The sequence below is a fragment of the Panthera pardus genome, unplaced genomic scaffold (genome assembly GCF_024362965.1).
Source record: "Panthera pardus isolate Hobbes unplaced genomic scaffold, ASM2436296v1 HiC_scaffold_13, whole genome shotgun sequence".
Lineage (NCBI taxonomy): Eukaryota > Metazoa > Chordata > Mammalia > Carnivora > Felidae > Panthera > Panthera pardus.
The window spans coordinates 171724094-171744243 of record NW_026526688.1 but is presented as its reverse complement, the minus strand read 5'-3'; the positions used below and the strand labels follow the sequence as shown (position 1 = coordinate 171744243).

Genomic DNA, 20150 nt, shown 5'->3' with positions numbered 1-20150 from the left:
CACAGGTCCACTTTTACATGGATTTTTTTTTTAAGTTTGTTTGTTTAGAGAAAGAGAGCATGAGCAGGGGAGGAGCAGAGAGAGAGAGTGTGTGTGAATCACAAGCAGGCTCTGCACTGTCCACGTGGAGCCCAATGTGGGGCTCAAACTTCCGAACAAATCTCAAGATCATCACCTGACCTGAGATCAAGAGTCAGACCCCTTAACTGACACTTAACACTTAACTGACTGCACCACCCAGGTGCCCCTTGACTTTTTTCTCATACGTATATGCATTCAATGTGACTCTTCCTCAAAGCACTACTTTTATCACATCCTGCAAATTTTGATAAGTTGTCTTTTTTTGTTTTCCTTTAGTTTAAAATATTTTAAAACTTAAATTAAGGTGTCTTCTTATGTGTTATTTAGAAGTATGTTGCTTGTTTATATTCAATTTTTTATTTAAATTCTAGTTAACATATAGTGTGATATTGTTGTCAGGAGTAGAATTTAGTGATTCATCATTTACATACAACACCCAGTGCTCAACACAAGTGCCCTCCTTAATACCCATCACCCATTTAGCCCATCTCCAACCCAGCCTCCCTCCATCAACCCTCAGTTCTCTATTGTAGAGAGTCTCTTATGGTTTGTTTCCCTATTTTCCCCCCTTCCCATGTGTTCCTCTGTTTTATTTCTTATATTCCACATATAAGTGAAATCATATTTGTCTTTCTCTGCCTGACTTATTTCACTTAATATAATACACTCTTTCATCAGTGTTGTTGCAGATGGCAAGATTTCATTCTTTTTGATGGTTGAGTAATATTTCATCGTGCATATATACCACATCTTAATCCATCAGTCGACAGATATTTGGGCTCTTTCCATAGTTTGGCTATTGTTGATAATGCTGCTAAAAACATTTGGCTACAGGTATCCCTTCAAATCTGTATTTTTATATCCTTTGGGTGAATACCTAGTACTGCAGTTGCTGGATCACAAAGTTCTATTTTTAACTTTTTGAGGAACCTCCATACTGTTTTCCAGAGTGGATATACCAGTTTGCATTCCCACCAACAGTGTGAGAGAGTTCCCTTTTCTCCACATCCTCACCAGTACTTGTTGTTTCTTTTATTGTTATTTTTAGTCATTCTGACAGGTGTGAGGTGGTATCTCATCATGGTTTTGATTTGTATTTCCCTGGTGTGTGATGTTGAGCATCTTTTCATGTGTTGTTAGTCATCTGGATGTCTTTGGAAAAATGTCTGTTCATGTCTTCTGCCCATTTCTTCACTGGATTATTTGTTTTTTGGGTGTTGAGTTTGATAAGTTCTTTATAGATTTTTGAATTCTGGCCCTTTATCAGATATGTTATTTGCAGATATCTTCTCCCATTCCATAGGCTGCCTTTTAGTTTGTTGATTGTTTCTTTTGCTGTACAGAAGCTTTTTATCTTGATGAAGTCCCAGTAGTTCGTTTTTGCTTTTGTTTCCCTTGCCTCCAGCAATGTGTCTAATAGGAAGTTGCTGTGGCCAAGGTCAAAGAGGCTGCTGCCTGTGTTCTCCTCTAGGATTTTGATGGTTTCCTATCTCACATGCAGGTCTTTCATCCATTTTGAATTTATTTCTGGGTATGGTGTAAGGTAATGATCTCACAGTTCTTAGGATCAAGCCCCCCATGTTGGGCTTTGCACTTCTGTCTTATCTTTTATTGAGCATTTTATATGACTCCATAGTGGATTCATCTGTTTCTCATTATAGTTTTATTGTTATTGCCTGATGTATTTTGAAATTCGGTTCTTAATGCTCATTGACATCTTTATCATTATGCTTTTTATCCCTGGTAATCAATTCTTTCTTTCTTGCTTGCTTGCTTGCTTGCTTTCTTGCTTTCTTGCTTTCTTGCTTTCTTGCTTTCTAGCTTTCTAGCTTTCTAGCTTTCTAGCTTTCTAGCTTTCTAGCTTTCTAGCTTTATTTATTTAAGTTCTCTACACCCAACATGGGGGTCAGATTTATGACCTTGGGATCAAAAGTTGCATGCTCCTCCAGCTGAGGCCATCCAGGTGCCCCTATTCCTGGTAATTTTTCTTGCTCTGAAATCTACTTTGTCTGAAATTGAAATGACTACTCCAACTTTCTTTTGATTACTGTTAACATAGTGTATTTTTCTCCATCCCTTTATTTTTTCCAAAATTATGATAAAATACACTTACCATTTTATTAATCACATTGTCGTGCAACTAATCTCCAGAATCTTTTCATCTTTCAAGATTGAAACTCTCTGTCTATTAAACAATAACTGTTTATCCTCCTCTTCCCCCAGTTTCTAGCAACTGCCTTTTTACTTTTTGTATCTGTAAGGGGACTCATACAATATTGTAGTTTAGTGACTGGCTTATTTCACTTAGCGTAACATCCTTAAGGTTCATCCATGTTGTAACATGTCAGACTTCTTTACTTTTTAAGGCTGAATAATATTCTCTTATGGGTATGTACCACATTTTGTTTATTCATCTGTCAACAGACACTTGAGTTGCTTCTGCCTTTTGGGTTTATTGAATAACGCTGCCATGAAAGTGGGTGTGCAAATTATCTTGAGACCCTACTTTTTAAGCATGTACCTGGAAGTGGAATTGCTTGATCATATGGTAATTCCATTTTCAGTTTTTTGATGAACAACCATACTGTTTTCCATTGTGGCTGTGCTGTTTTACATTCCCACCAGCAGTGTACTAGGTTCTGGTTTCTCCACGTCCTTGCCAACACTTGTTATTTTCACCTTTTTTTTTTTTTAATAGTAGCCATCCTTGATAGATCTGTGTGTCTCATGACTTTGATTTGCATTTCTGTAATGATGTTGAGCATCTTTTTATGTGCTTGTTGGCCATTTGTATATCTTGTGGAAAATGTCTATTTAAGAACTTTACCCATTTTTTAAAGGGTTTTTTTTTGTGTGTTTTTAAAGTTTGTTTATTTTTTGAGAGAGGGGAAGGGGCAGAGAAGAAGAGAGAATCTTAAGCAAAGCTCCATGCTCAGCATGGAGCCCAATGTGGGGCTCAAACTCACGAACCATGAGATCAGGACCTGAGCCCAAATCAAGAGTCAGACACTTAACTGACTGAACCACCCAGGTACCCCTACCCATTTTTTAGTTGGGTTCATTTTTTGTTGATTTTAGGAGCTCTTTTATATATTCTAGATATTAATCACTTGTCATTTATATGATTCGTAAATATTTTCTTCCATTGTATAGGTTGCCTTTTGACTCTGTTGATTGTGCTCTTTGATGCACAGGAATTTTTCACTTTGATGTAGTTCCAGTTAATTTTTACTTTTGTTGCCGGTTTTGTTTGTGTCGTATCCAAGAAATCATTGCCAAATCCAGTTGTCATGAAGCTTTTCTTTTATTTTTTTTTTCTTAGTTTTATAGTTTTACCATGCCTTTTACTGTTAACATGTTTTTGCCTTTATGTATAAAAATGAGTTTTGGGACATCTAGGTGGCTCAGTTCGTTAGGCCTCTGACTCTTAATTTCAACTCAGGTAATGATCTCACAGTTCTTAGGATCAAGCCCCCATGTTGGGCTCTGCACTTCTGTCTTATCTTTTATTGAGCATTTTATATGACTCCATATATAATTTTATTGAGCATTTTATATGACTCCCTTAGCATATTATTTGTGCTTTTTTTAAAGTTTATTTATTTAGAGAGCACACATGAGCACACAAGCGGGGGAGAGGCAGAGAGAAAATCCCAAGCAGACTCCGCACTGACAGCATGGAGCCCCATGTGGGGTTGGAACCCACAAACCGTGAGATCATGACCTGAGCCAAAGTCAGGAGTTGGAGGTTTAACCGACTGAGCTACCCAGGTGCCCCCATTTGTGCTTGCTTGCTTTCTTTCTCTTTCTGTTCGTTCGTTCGTTCTTTCTTTCTTTCTTTCTTTCTTTCTTTCTTTCTTTCTTTCTTTCGTAGTTGCCTTTGAATTTGCCATATACGCTTATAAGTGCCCTTTCACATAACACTGTACTAGTTCACAGGTAGTACAAGTACTTGGTAACAAAATCTACATTTCCTCTCTCCTGTCCATTATAACATTTGGCATTCATTTCACTTACACATAAGGTTTAATCACCAGGTACTTCGTTGTTATTGTTTTGAACATAATTGATCTGTTAGATCAATTAAGAATAAGAAAAATCAAAGATTTTATTTTACCTTTTTCCTCTAATGCTCTTCCTTTCTTTATGTAAATTCTAAGTTTCTGATGTGTTTGTTTTTCCTACTTCTTGAAGAATCTCTTTTAATATCAGGTTTTTTTTATGTTTATTTATTTTTGAGACAGAGAGAGACAGAGCATGAACGGGGAAGGGGCAGGGAGAGAGGGAGACACAGAATCGGAAGCAGGCTCCAGGCTCTGAGCCATCAGCCCAGAGCCCGACGCGGGGCTCGAACTCACGGACCGCGAGATTGTGACCTGAGCTGAAGTCGGACGCTTAACCGACTGAGCCACCCAGGCGCCCCATGAAGAATCTCTTTTAATAGTTCTTGCAAGATAGGTCTGCTGGCAACAAATTTCCTATTTTTTTAAAAACTTTTTTAACGTTTATTTATTTTTGAGAGAGAGAGAGACAGAGCACGAGCAGGGGAGGGGTACTGAGAGGGGAAGACACAGAATCTGAAGCAGGCTCCAGGCTCTGAGTTGTCAGCACAGAGCCTGACGCAGGGCTCAAACCCACGACAATGAGATCATGACCTGAGCCAAAGTCGAATTCGGATGCTTAACCGACTGAGCCCCCCAGGCGCCCCTCCAATTTTTATTTGAGAAGTCTATTTATCTTTATGTCTGAAGAGTAATTTTGCAGGATATAGAATTTTACATTGGTGGGGCTTTTTGCTTTCAGCATTTTACGTTTATTTGTTTGTTTGTATGTATGTATATTTGTACCCAGTATCTTTGCTCCTTTATAGGCAAGGGGTTTGGTTGGTTGGTTGGTTGGTTTTCTGGCTCCTTTCAAGTTTTTCTCTGTTTCTGATTTTCTTCAGTTTGAACATGATATGCCTAGCTATGAATTTTGGTGGATTGATCCTGTTTTATGTGTTGTTGTTGTTTTTTAAGTTACTTATTTTGAGAGAATGTCTGTGAGCATGAGTGGGGGGGAGGGGCAGAGAATTGCAAGCAGGTTTTGTGCTGGATTTTAAGAACCTTGAGATTATGACTGAGCTGAAATCAAGAGTTGAACGCTTAACTGACTGAGCCACCAGATGCACCGGGATTGATCCTGTTTTATATTCTCTGAGTTTCTTGGATCTGTGATTTGGTGTTTGTCATTAATTTAGGGAAATTCTTAGTCACTATTGCTTCAAATATTTCTTCTTTCCCTTTCTTCTCCTTCTGGTATTCCATTACTTGTATGTTACACCTTTGAGTATTCTGTTTTGTCTTTTTCATTTGCTTTTCCTTTGCATTTCAGTTTTGAGAGTTTCTGTTGACATTTCTTTTAGCTCACGGATTCATTTTTAATTTTGTTACAATTTTTTTTTTAATTTCTAGCGTGTTCTTTTGATTCTTTCTTAGAGTTTCCATCTCTCTGCTAACATTACCCATCTGATTTGGATGTCAAATTTTTCCATAATAGCACTTAGTATATTAATCACAATTTAAAATTTTTAGTCTGATTCTAGCATTTCTGCCATCAGAGTCTTTTTTTTTTTTTTTTTTAAGTATGCCTTATAATTCTTTTCTTGAAAGCCACACATGATGTACTGGGTAAAAGGAACTGAGGTAAAGAGGCCTTTGGTGTGAGACCTTCTGTCTGTCTGACCAGGGATTAGTCTCTGTTTGCTGATTGCTGTAGTGTAGATGTCAGAATCTAAAATCTCCTCTGATACCCTTGTTTTTGTCTCCCCTGTTGCCTTTGGGGTTCTTTAGAGACTTTTTTTTTGTTTGTTTATTTAGTTTGAGAGACAGAGAAGAGGAACAGAGAGAGGAGAGAGAATTTAAAGCAGGCTCTGCACTGTCAGCACAGAAGCCTATGTGGGTCTCAAACTCACAAACTGAGATCATGACCTGAGCTGGAACCAGAGCTGGATGCTCAACCAATTGAGCCACCCAGGCACCATCTTTAAGTAAGGTCTGAGACCTGCAGTTCTTTGAGTTATAACCCCTGTTATTGCACAGGAACCCTATTGATGTGGTGGCTGGGGGAGGGAAAGCACTTTATAGTCCTGTAATTGGGTCTCAGTCTTTTTAGCTGTGATTTTAAATGCTTCTCAGTCCCCTTCCGCCCTTAGATGTTACTGGAAGTCTGGAGGGATTTGGAATCGGATATTTTCCCTTAGCTTAGGTTGGTTAGATCTGTTCAAAAAAACTCTAGTTGGTTAGGGTCTGGTGAAAGTTTCTCTTGAGGAAAGGCCTTATTAGGCAGAATACCCTGGGTGTAGAGGCACCTGGGTGGCTCAGTTCGTTGGTATGACTTTGCTCAGATCATGATCTCATGGTTTGTGAGCTCAAGCCCCACGTTGGGTTCTGTGCTGACAGCTCAGAGCCTGAAGCCTGCTTTAGATTCTGTGTCTCCCTCTCTCTCTCCCCCTCACCCATTCACACTTTGTCTCTCCCAAAGAATACCCTGGGTTTATTTCAGAAAGGCTTCTTTCCCCTTCCTCCTGCCAGAAGCATGAGGGCATTTTCTCTTATCTTCACTGTGTAAACCTGGTAGGGATCCTGGAGGTAAAAACTCAACAAAAGTGGGAAGGCTCCTTGGGAGTTTTTCCCTTTAAAATTCATCCTGATTGTGTCTCTAGCAGTTTGTCAGTTACAGTTTAGGTTTTCCTACCTGAGTAATGGTTCATGCAGAGATGCTTGTGAGCTTTTGCCCTGGTAAGTTTTGAATCTTATTTTCTGTCTTCTCAGTTTTGGGGGCAGCAGTTTGCCCTGAGACTTCAATTCTCTGGTGGATTTAAGAAGAGTTGTTGGGGGCGCCTGGGTGGCTCAGTCGGTTGGGCGTCGGACTTTGGCTCAGGTCATGATCTCATGGTCCGTGAGTTCAAGCCCTGCATCGGGCTCTGGGCTGACAGCTCAGAGCCTGGAGCCTGTTTCGGATTCTGTGTGTCTCTCTCTCTCTGACCCTCCCTTGCTCATGGTCTGTCTCTGTCTCAAAAATAAATAAATGTTAAAAAAAAAAAAAAGAGTTGTTGATTTTCAGTTCCCTTTTTTCCTTCTGTAGGTGGGAGTGATGTCTTCCAAGTTTTTACATGTTGGATTGGAAACCAGAAGTATACTCATTTATTTTTGTTTGTAGTATTCTCTATTAAATTGCACCATAATTCCTGTGGACAACCCTCAGTTAATGGATACTTAGGTTATTGTTTTTCATTATATTTAATGTTTCAGTGATTACCATTATGGTTATATATTTTTTTCTACCTATAATGAAATTATTTCTTTACGCTGTTTCTAGGAGTGGTAATGCTGGGTTAAAGAGTGTGACAAATTGTATGGTGTTAATCCTTCTTGTTGTATTGCCATTAAAAGGGTTTCTGAGCTTTATTGGTATCCCTTCAACTTTAACTAGTATTGGATATTAAGAATTTTGACAGTTTAGGGGCACTTGGGTGGCTCAGTTGGTTAAGCATCTGACTTTGGCTCAGGTCATGACCTGGTTCATGAGTTCAAGCCCCACATTGGGCTCTGTGCTGACAGCACAGCACCTGCTTGGATCCTCTATCTCCCTCTCTCTCTGCTCGTGCATGCTCTCACTCTCAAAAATAAACATTAAAAAAAATTTTTTTAAAGAATTTTGCCAGTTTAGAAAATGAAAAATGTATGATAAGATTACTTTGCATGTGGATGTCCAACTGATCTAGCACTGTTTTTGTTGAAAATATTTTTTTTTCTCTATCCAGTTGCCCCTTTGTCAAAGATTAGTTGACTACATAGGTATGAGCCTTTCTGAGTTTCCTATTCTGTACCATTGGTTTGTCTTTCCTCTTACCAATACAATGTTGTTGATTTTAGTAGCTTTATAGTAACCCTATCAGAAGTGGGATTTAATCCAGCCAAAAAATGGGAAAAGGAGTGACTGTTCTCATACAAGGTAAGGTGAAGTAGTGTACAAATGTGGCTGTGGATATCACCTTTGTTTTCATATTCTGATATGATTGTAAACATTAGAAAGTTTTAATCCAGGCATGTTTTAATTCTGGGCATGTATTTCTTTTATAAATTAGTAAGCCAGTTCTGGAATGTATGGAGCCCTTACTATGTGCTAGGTACTGAATTAAATTTAGACCCTGTTCTTAAATTCTCACTCCCAGTAAGTGACTTTTAAAAGACTATTCTTGATCAGGATGATTATGTTAGGAATCACATCCCAGACTTAATTCCTGAAGATTGTTAAATAGTTCACACTAGTAGTGTGGGAAAAGGTTAGAATTTCATTGAGGATAGAAAAATGAGACCTACACAGCTTACATTCACATAACTTTCTCTTTGAAGTGTTCTTTATATGAGGTCAGTCATTTATTTTTTCATTCTGGATTTCACCCATTCTTCCCCATTCCATCTTGTTCATTACATTATCTGTCATCCTTTATTTTACTTGTTTTATTTAAAGATTTTATTTTTAGGGACACCTGGGTGGCTCAGTAAGTAGAGCATCTGACTTCTGCTCAGGTCATGATCTCAGATCATGATCTCTGTCAGCACAGAGCCCGCCTCGGATCCTGTGCCCCCCTCTCGCTCTGCCCTTCCCCCATTTGTATGTGCATGTTATCTCTCTCAAAAATAAACATTTAAAAAAAAAGATTTTCTTTTTAAGTAATCTCTATACCCAATGTGGGACCCAAACTTCTAACCCTGGCATCAGCAGTCACATGATCTACTGACTGAGCCACCTGGGTACCCCTGCCATCCTTTATTTTTACCCTCTCCCTCTCTACTATAGCTATCTCACTAGCATTTAAACTTACTATTTAATGGTTATGTTAAGAAAACTTGTCCTTCTACCCTCTTTCTCCAACTTCTGCTCTACTTCTCACTTACTCTTTATAACCAGAATTTGTTCTCTGTATGGTCTCCATTTCCTCACTTCTCATATACTACCCAATTATAGTGGACAAATTACCATTTGACTTTTGCAAGGACCATCAGTCTTTTTAACGTGTTTTGTAGAAAAAATTCTTTATGTGTTTAAAATAGTTTTCAAACAGTACCTTGGTCTCCCATTTACCCCAGATCCATAGTTCTTAGTTTTACTACGCTAAGCAAACCACTATTGCCAGTTTCTTATGTATGTTTCTGGAAGGTGTGTGTGTGTGTGTGTGTGTGTGTGTGTGTGTGTGTGTGTGTGTGTGTACACATTCAGGGCTTTCAATGTGAAGAAAAGAACTATTTTGCTTATTTTTTCTTTATGCAGTCTTAAGAGTGATATTTGTAAAATCTAAAATTTCTTTGAGTAAGTGTAAAATAAAAATTCTAAATGATAAAATATTGTGTTATAGTGTAAATAAAGGTGTTTTTTTCTTTTTGGCATATATCAGGGCATCCTGTAACTGATGGTATCTTAGAGTCAGTGAAATAAAATGTGTATATCTTGGCTCACGAGTCATTTTTCAAACCCGGCTTCACTAATTATTAGCTCTGTGACCTCCTTGTATCTCAGATTCCTTATTGGTAAATACATAAAATTGTTAATGAGGGTTAAGCGAGTTATTACATATAAGTCAAAATGCTACTTATAAGGTGTTACATAAGTATTAGTATTAGCTATGATTATTACTGTGAGCAACATTAACTTACTCTCTCCTTAAACATTTTTCTTCCTTTGGTGCCAGTGATAACAGACTATCCTGATTTTTGCTGTCTTGCTCATCCTCATATCTTTAGCCCAGATCACTCCTGAACTCTAGACCTGAGTTTTCAACTATGTACTTGGCCCTTAGGATATTCAGTTCTCAACATGTCCAGAACTGAATTTTTTATTTTCCCTTTCCCCAAACTCTGACCTCCCAATTTCTTGTTTATCTTAGTTTAATTATACTATCATCTACTCAATGGAAAAAGCAAGCTGTAAGAGTGATCCTTGTTTCTTCTTTAAGAGGTTATACACTTTGTTTTAATAGCTTAGTCCTAGAACTCTTACCTCTCTTCTCTCTCTTAATTAATTTACTTCTTTTCATCTAAGTAGATTTTCTCTCTGTTTCTGCTTTAATCTACCTCCAGGCTTTTTTCCTTCCCTATAGTTGGTTATTCTTTAAAAGAATCAAATCTCCTTGTCAGGTTACAACTTTCAGTGTTTCTCATTGTTTTTCATGACCCTGCATAATCTGGCTCCTGCCTACCTTTTTTGCTTCATTTCTGCTCCTTTATTCTGTGTATTCTAAGCACATGGGTGGCTTTTCAATTCTTAAACATGCTAGGTCCTTTTTTGCTTCTGTTTTGTACAGGGTGGACTTTCTACTTGAAATGCCATCATTGGCTTTACCAGATTAAATCTTTTAATGGTAGTTTCCTCAGGGAAGCTTTTTCTTACTCTAAAGATTCCATCTTTGTTAAATATTACTCTCATGATATCCTGTACTTCATTTAATAATATTAGAAATTATTGTTTAATATTTAAGAATAAAGGCTCTGTGGGAATAGGGTGGGTTAGAGAACATTTCTGGTCAATCATTTTTACCACTCAATCCCTGTTAGCCTTGTGAATAGTGTTAGCCTTATGAATAGGATACTCAGTAAATATTCATGGGGTTAATATGTTCAGAACTTTAAAAAAAAATTTTTTTTTTTTTTAACGTTTATTTTTGAGACAGAGAGAGACAGAGCATGAATGGGGGAGGGGCAGAGAGAGAGGGAGACACAGAATCGGAAGCAGGCTCCAGGCTCTGAGCCATCAGCCCAGAGCCCGACGCGGGGCTCGAACTCACAGACTGTGAGATCGTGACCTGAGCTGAAGTCGAACGCTTAACCGACTGCGCCACCCAGGAGCCCCCAGAACTTTAATTATTCTGCATTATAGATTGTGTGAAGTATGTGATAGAAATTCACAAAGTAAAATTTAAATGACACACTGTTGTAATTGGAGAGGCTATTATTTCCTGGTTCTCTAGAGCTGTACTTGTCCAGTACTGTAGCCACTGGCCACATGTGACTTTTTTTCAAGTTTTAAAAAACTTTTTGAGTTTAAAAAATGTACAATTCAGTGGTTTATAGTATGTTCACAAAATTGTGCAACTGTCACCATTATCCAACTCCGGAACATTTCCCCTAAAATAATCCTTGTACCCATTAGCAGATCTTTCCCATCTCTCTTCCCTCTCCTCTCCTAATAACCAATAATTTACTTTCTGTGTCTGCAGATTTGCCTATCACATGTGTCTTTTGAACACTTGAAATGTGGACAGTCCAAATTGAAAAGTGTTACAATTATAAATTACACACTGGATTTTGAAGACTTTGTATTTTAAAAAAATGAAAATATCTCAAATTTTATTTTGATCATAGGTTAAAATGATAGTTATATATATATATATATATGAGATAAATAAATCATTGAAATTAGTTTCTCTACTTCCTTTACTGTTTTTAATGTGATTACTAGAAAATTTTAAAGTACATTTGTGACATACATTATTATCTATTGAACAGTACTGTTCTAGAACTTGCAGTTGGTAAGGGTCATAAATGTTCCCCATGGCCATCTAGTCTCATAGTTTCCATGTCAACCTGCTTTGGGTATGTGACATGCCCCAAGTTTCAGAGGATCTTATTTTATTTTACTTTATTTTATTGAGAGTGAGTGGGGGAGAGGGGCAGAGGAAGAGCAAGAATCTCAAGCAGTCTCCACACCTAGTGCTGAGGCTGACATGGGGCTTGATCTCTTGACCCCTGGGATCATGACCTGAGCCAAAATCAAGAGTCAGATGCTCAGCCAAATGAGCCACCTGGACCCCCCTAGAATTTTTTTTATAACTGCTTGAAAGGTGGAAATCTTTCTTATTTGGGAGGGCCTTAGGATAGTAGGGGAAAGAGAAGTCATTTATATTAAATTATGTGAACATAATGGCAACTGTTAAATCTTAAGCCTCTGGGGCACCTGGGTGGCTCAGTTGGTTCAGCATCTGACTTTGGCTTGGCTCAGGTCATGTTCTCACAGTTCATGAGTTTGAGCCCCATGTCAGGCTCTGTGCTGACATCTCAGAGCCTGGACCTGCTTCAGATTCTGTGTCCCCCTTTCTCTCTGCCCCATCCTGCTTGTGCTCTTTCAAAAATGAATAAACATTAAAAAAAAATTTAAAAAGCCCTTTTAAGCCTCATTTCCAACAAATTAGGAAAAACTGAATTTCACATTCACTTGCATTACACCCTAAATTTTGGTAGCTGTGATTTTTTTTAACTTTTTTTTTTTTTTTTTTAACGTTTATTTATTTTTGGGACAGAGAGAGACAGAGCATGAACGGGGGAGGGGCAGAGAGAGAGGGAGACACAGAATCGGAAGCAGGCTCCAGGCTCTGAGCCATCAGCCCAGAGCCCGACGCGGGGCTCGAACTCACGGACCGCGAGATCGTGACCTGAGCCGAAGTCGGACGCTCAACCGACTGAGCCACCCAGGCGCCCCAACCTTTTTTTTTTTTCTTAAGTGAGAGTGCTAGCAGGGGAGAGGAGCAGAGGGAAGAAGAGAGAGAATCTCAAGCATACTGAGCATGGAGCCCAGTGGATACTCAGTGCCATGACCCTGGGATCATGACCTGAGTTGAAATCAAGAGTTGGGTACTCAACCAACTGAGCTACTCAGGTGTCCCACTACTTGTGATTTGACTAGGACACAAATTAATAGTTTCTTTACTGGATATAAGAATTTATCTATAATTTTAGGGGTAATGTAGAGCTATATTGGTTTATCTAAATTTAGGTTGAAATTTTTAGAGTAAATTTTCCAGAGTAAATACAAGTAAGACTAATGTGACAAATTGTCCTTAAAAAACATACAGTATTTGCTTTCGTGGAAGTTTTCTGCTCCAACATCATTGTTAAAAGTCAACACATTACAGTGTTAAATGACTATACATTCAGCATTTACTATATGGCGGGCATTGTCTTATATACTGTATTAGTTCATTAAATTCCCCCATGAACTGTATGTAGTAGGTACTTTTATAATCCCCAGTTGACAGATGATGAAACTGAGGTACAGAATGGTTAATTAACTTGCTCAAGGTCACATAGTAAGTTTAAACAGGTTAAATAATAATGTACTTAGAGCTTGTTTATGTATGTATGTATGTATGTATGTATGTATGTATGTATGTATGTATGTATGTATTTAGAGGCAGAGACCGTGTCAGTGGGGGAGAGACAGAGAGTGAGACAGAGAATCCCAAGCAGGCTCCACACCATCAGCACAGATCCCGATGTGGGGCTCGAACTCATGAAACCATTAGAACATGACCTGAGCCAAAACCAAGAGTCAGACACTTAACCAACTGAGTCACCCAGGTGCCCCTGTACTTAGAGCTTTTATGATAAAATCTTTGTTTTTAGTTTTTCCTACTAGAATGTAAGCTCCAAGTGGGCAGGGACTTAGTTTTGTTCACTAACACTTGATATATCTTTCTGGCATATAGTAGAACCCAGGAATTATCTGAAAGAATTTTGTGATAATGGTATCAATTCACCAAAAGACTTGGCCTTGGAAATCTATTAAAACTGCTTTAAGTCCGCACCATTGCAAATTGGCAGTAATGTTAATTTACCACATCCAAATTACGTTCAACATTATGTGCTATTTTGCATGTTTTCTGTTATATTTTAATAATCTTTACTAGGAACTGTAGTTCTATTCATCTCTTTTCCTTTTATCTGTTAGAAATGCATTGGAGCAGCAAAGGGACATCAGAAAAATCAAGACCAGCAGAGGTCCCACTGTGTGTTTAGTTGAGTTGGCAGAAGAAGGTATAGAAAAGCAGTTTTGCAGGTGTTCTCATAAAAAAATGTAGTACAGTGATAACACATTTCTTCAGGGTTTCATCCAAAAGCCTTAGCATTCCTGGTCATTAAAATGAATAACACATTGTTTTGTTATTTATTTTAAGAAACAACATTTCCATTCTTAGACTGGAAACACAACTGTGAAATAAATTTTATAAAATAAGGCTTTGAAAGCAAAGGTTTTTATAATTGATACTGTCACTTCTATCCACAATATTCTCATTTAAATTGGGTATGTATTCTCATTTTACAGTAATAAAATTGAGAGATACTAAGTGACTTTGCTGAATTAATGCCACAAGTAAGTGGTAGAACTAGGATTCAACTCACATCTGTCCGACTTCCATACTTTTTTAAATACTGTCATTTTTTACCATTTTCTATCTTCCTTACAATACTTGAGTCTTAAGTGGGATTTTAAGTTAGTTTGCTGAGGGCACTGGGATCAGAATTTTGGATTGTGGAATAAACTGGATATTAAACTGTGGAGGTAACGAAGGGTAATTGTTATGTGATGGAAAAAGTAAGCTGTGAAAAATCTGTCTTTAACTTTCCATTTTCTTTTTATCTTTGGTTATCTGCAGATAAGGACCTTACTCTAGACCATATAGGATGCTTCTTTATAATGGATTCATCATGGTGATTGTATTTTTTTTAGCTAATTTAGTAAAATTTTCATACACTTATAGTGTACTTTCTCTAGAGAAAAGAAAGAAAAAAAAAGACCCATTTTCCTCTAATTATAATTTGGGGGTAATGAGGACAGAAATAGGACAGAGGTATACCAATAAAATTAGTAGTTTTTATTTAGCATTTTACTAACTCAAGAATTGGTGGCAATCCAGAAGGCCGCTTTTCTAATTTCTGTTACCTCCTCTTTTCCTCCCAAAACTTTAATCATGTCCTTTACTATCCTGACATTTTAGGGCTATTTACTTCTTTTTGGAAAGGGAGTACTGTGGGAAGCTATAAAGAACTTAGAAAGCATTGATGATGTGCAAGATCTAATTACTCTTATTTTACTTAGAACTGTCAGGGGAGAAATGGAAGTCCGTAGTTCTACTTGTGGCTTCTTAAATTGGTTAGTGAAAGTGTATATGGCGCCTCTGATTTTCATTTTAACATTATTCATTCCTGTGCATACTAGACGAAGTATTTTATCATTGGTAAAATTGTACATTTCATCTTCTGCAAATACCAAGGATGTTAATGATTTTTTAGGGCATAGGATAGAGTTTGCCATGGTATGTTTATCATTACTTTTAATTTTGGTATAAAATTAATTTCAGAAAAATATGAAATACTTTGATCCCAAATATTAGAAGGTTATTAAACCTAATTGTAATGTTTTTAAAATGCATAAAGTTTTAAAATCTTATTAAAAGATAAGATTAATTAGGAGTCATGTGAAATCTTTTAACATTTGGGTTTTAAGTTACAGATTTTTTCAGTACTTAACATTCTGTATTAAAACTGTTTAGCACAGCAAAAGAGTAAAAATGGTATTTTCTGTTGGAAGTTGGGGGAGGAAGGACCTTAAAACAGTAATTCTTACATTGTCATCCATTAACAAGTTTAAGAAGGTAGGTTTGAAATAAAAAAATTTATTATTGAAATCTTGTGAGGCTTTTTCCATAAGAGCAGATATATTGTGTCACTTAGGTAACATGTTACTTAAGTAACAAAATATGAAGTCCTAACCAAAAAAATGAAAACGTAACTGATATATTAAGGATTTATGTTTTTAACAATTGAGAAAAGGAGATTTGCCATATTAGGAATATAGACCTAGACTAGTAAAGTGTAGTGTAGATTAGAAAATATAAGTGGAGAGCTCGTTTGCAGATGAGTACTTTTGAACATGAATGTGAATTCCACTGGAGGGTTTTCTGAATCATTTGAAGGTCACCGTTGACTCAGAATGGATTGAGAAATTGAAATGATACTATAGATGTGAAAGGACTTAGAGAAATACAAAGTGGGAAGTAAATAGATGTAGATAAATTTAAAAGTCTGTTTTGAAAAGTAGGTAGTTGCCACTGAAGTAAACTAAGCAGTTTAGCTTAGTTTAAAACTAAGCAACTTAAATTGAAGAAGGCATTAGATGATTCTAGTGAGGCATTGATGCTTCAAGAATTTTCATGGAAAGAGAAATTAGATGCTTGGAGTTTTCACCATCTGGGTAGATGGTATATTATTTCAGTTAACCTAAACATCTAGAGTTGTGGTTAGTTCAATTGAGACTTTATACACTAAATGGCTTTTAGTGACCTTGAATTTTCTGTTTATATGTATAGAATCCATGTAACCTGGGTTGTAGTATAACAGCATTCATCTACAGATGAATAGATGGATCACTTTGGACTGAACATACATGAAATTGGCAAATGTAAAATAGGTGTCTGCTATTTTTGTCTAAACATTCCAGTAAAGTCAACAAGCCATTGTACTGTTCAAAGTGGTGTTATTTCATTAAAAACATTGAAGTGAAAAATTGTTAGCTTTTTGGTTTTAAATATTCTTAAAACTGGCTAATTAAATCCTAGAAAAGCACAGGCAATTATTTTTACTAGAGGAGATAATCAAGTTTATGAAAGAGGGTCTTCAAAATTTTTTATAGGTAATACTTTAAAATAGGCTTTTTTCTTGCTGATATGACTAACATTTATTTTCTGTTTATTTTTAAGACGAGCAAAAATCAAATTAAAGTAGATCTTGTAGATGAGAATTTTACAGAATTAAGAGGAGAAATAGCAGGACCTCCAGACACACCATATGAAGGCAAGTACTTTTTTCTGTATCAAAATATTGTGTGTATTAGAACTTGTCTGAAACATTAAATCAGAATAATCTTAAGCATCCTTAAAGTACATGGAAGGTAACTTCATTTGGCTTAGGGTATTACAAGAATATTTAAATAATAATTTTAGGTATTTATATAGACTGATTTTTCTTACTGAATTTTAGCTAATTTTTTTCTTTCCCCAACATAGATTCAGTTAGGGCCAAATTACAGGTTATATAGTTAGAATTTAACAGGGGAAAACATCTAGCATGTCAAGCCTCTAATTTACATGGACTGTAGATGCTCAGTTATCCTTCATATGGTATCTATAACAAACCTTGCCTTAAATTTCTGACTGATAAAATATTTATTAAAAAAGCTTCCCTCCCCTGTTTGTCATTTAGCATTTCATTCATTCGTTCGTCTTCGTACAGGCTGTATTCCAAATATTTAATTTTCTTTATTCAGGAAAGCTTTGAGTGATCGTTTCAAGACACATAGAAAAGAAAGGAGGCAACTTTGCTGAACTTTGTGTTCACAGATTTAGTCTGTAGTTACTTTAGACAGTGGAATTGGGTGGTAAGATAGAAGGAAGCTTTATAGCTTTTTATTTCCTCATTAGGCAAACCTTCGGTAATGAATATTATTATAAATTTGGGTTATATAGCATAACCAAGGTTCTTGCATATAATAGGCACTCAAATGTATGGTTAATAGAAATCATATAACAGAATTTGTAGTAGTAGCATTTATTGACTTCTTATTTTTAGAGCTTTACATGTATTTTCTCATTTAATCCTTGCAACAAACCTTATGAGGTAAGAAGTTATCATTGTTTCATAGATGAAGAAATTTAAGCTCAGAGAAGTAACTTGTTTAAGGTCACACATCTAAATGGCACATCTGGGATTTGAGTCCTAATAGCCTATGACTTCAAAGCCTATGTTTCTAATTACTTTCTGCTTTCGAATGAATGAAGATTGACTGAATATTGGAAGTGGTGGTTATGTCTATTTTGATTGGGGCAGTCTGTAATGAATAGTTAACCAGAAGTTATCAGAAAACCAAAAGTTATCAGAAAAATTCAATATTCTAGAATATCTTTCAATTTTCATTTAAATTTTTAAAGACCCTAGGATGTCTTTAGCATATTCTACCAAATCTTAAATGATAAAATTTTATTTTCTGTTTTATAGTTCATAATTGCCATTTCTTGACCTCATTTAGTTTTAGATTGTTTATTGAGTGCCTCCTATATGCCAGGCCTTGTCTGGATGCTTTCATGGATGTTATTCACTTAGTCCTTTTGGCAGTCATTAGGTGGAAAAGAGATCTTTCGTTGTCTTATAAAAATCAAGTTCATCTTAATAGTAGATGTTGTATGTAATGATGCACTAGCTTCTTCTTAAAGGCAGGCATTATAAATATTCTTGAATTTTTTAGGTTGTTTAGGATAAAAGACAGTACAGCAGTAGCATTATCATTCTAGAACTCTTCCAGCAAACTGGTATTTATAAACAAGGCACCTCCTGAACCAAATTAAATAGGTAGAATGTTCATTATTCTCTTAGCAACCCTTAATAAAAGTAGATGAATTTTTAGAAATTGGATATAATACTCATTTGTAGTAATAATAAGTTATATGTATATATGTGTGTGTATATATACATGTATGTACATATATATATACACACACACACACACAAAACATACTCTTTATTAATTGGAAACAAGTTTGGTCATATTTAAGTTTATTTCTGCTGCTGCCACTGAGTGAGACATTAATGTTGATAAGACTGGTTGGTTTGTATTTTTGTTTGTTTTTTGATAGATTAGTTTTAATATGCTTTTTGTATAAATTGTATTCTTTTTATCATAAAACTATTGAAGAAAAGCACTGAATATTCAAGGGCATAAACTTAGATACTATTTTTGAGACATGAACATGAGGAGTATTTTGATAATATTTATTGCAGGGTTGATAGTTTTTGATAGTTTTTGTTTTGTCTTTTAAACCTCAATAGCTAAGGCAAGTGTTTCCATGTAGAATGTTAAAACGTTTATAATCATCATTAACTAATGAGGCAACTATGTTGTGTTAGAAGTAATCAGGTTGAAAAGTAGAATACCCATGGAAAAATTACTGTATTGCACATGTTATTTAACTCTCTTTTCTTCTTTTGCCTTAAGAGCTGAGTGGCAAAGGAGCAATTTAGTTCTTGAGCCTTTTTTCCTAAGAGGAGTTGTGAATTTATGGAATAGTTGTTGATATTTTAAAAACCTTACCCCTTCCCTGTCTTCCTTTTAGATTAAGTTAAATTTAAAGATTATAAAGTTTTAATACCTAAAGCTGTTCTTAAAGAAATGATTTATAGCGAAAACTTTTAATATGAATAATGTAGTTATAAAGTTAGTTCTGTCACTCTGATATATTTATATATATCCAATAATATTATGATTAGTGCAGTGGTTATATGTTGAAAGTTGTCAGAAAATAAGGCAAGACAGAGCATATAAATGGCATGTAGAGTAAAAATAGGATTGGGAGACTCTAGTCCACTATTTACATAGTATATCTGGGCTCTCATGCCCCTAAGAGAGAGTTTTGGACATTCAAGAAGGAACAACTTTATATGAAAGGTTATAAAGACACCATAATCTAGAATTTATCAGAAAAAGTAAGATTCTTAGGAAAAAGAGCCTACACATTAATCAGGACAAATTTATTATACTTCTATTTGAAGCTAGCATTTGTAACTGTAAATATAAATATAAACAGGTGTATCTATATACACAAAACTTTCTCAGGTACTCTTCTCTTACCTATCCTTGTTTGTTTCTTTTGTTTTGACTACTTTCCTTTATGTTTATTTCACTGTTGCCATATGCTTTGTGATTTCAGGCACATGCATCAGTTCAACTCATGCATCAGTCATTATGGGATTCCATTAAAAAGAATTAGCAAGAAAAGGGCTTGAAGAAAGTGGTTACCAAGTGAATTGCTCTTTTGTTTTTCTCCCAGATCCACATTCATCTATTCTTAACAATGGAGGAAGTGGATTTGAGAAAATCCAAGATATACTGAGAATGGAATGTATGAAATTTTGAAGTTAATAATGCTAGTGCATAGTTTTTGTTTTATTTTACTTTCATTATAGAAAGTTTAAGATACATACAGAAGACAAATGGTATAATGAATCCTTGATATACTCCTAATCCAGCTTAAATAACTATCAACTCAGGGCCAGTCTTTGATCTTATCCATCCCTTGATTATTTTGATGCAAATCCTACGCATAGTTTCATATGTAAATACTTCGGTAGCACAGTTTTACTATGTTTTAGAATAATGAGTATTCTACATTAATGGGTCATAAAATCTTAGTTTTAGAAGGTTCC

At 35.9% G+C, this 20150-nt stretch overlaps 1 protein-coding gene across 1 annotated transcript in view; it reads left to right on the top strand.

The window, feature by feature from the left end:
* UBE2K (ubiquitin conjugating enzyme E2 K) overlaps nt 1-20150 on the top strand; it is a 72236-nt gene that overhangs the window by 24696 nt on the left and 27390 nt on the right. The window contains exon 2 of the mRNA XM_019413829.2: nt 16655-16748. Within this exon, the coding sequence (XP_019269374.1) occupies nt 16655-16748 (94 nt within the window). The remainder of the gene's footprint in view (nt 1-16654; nt 16749-20150) is intronic.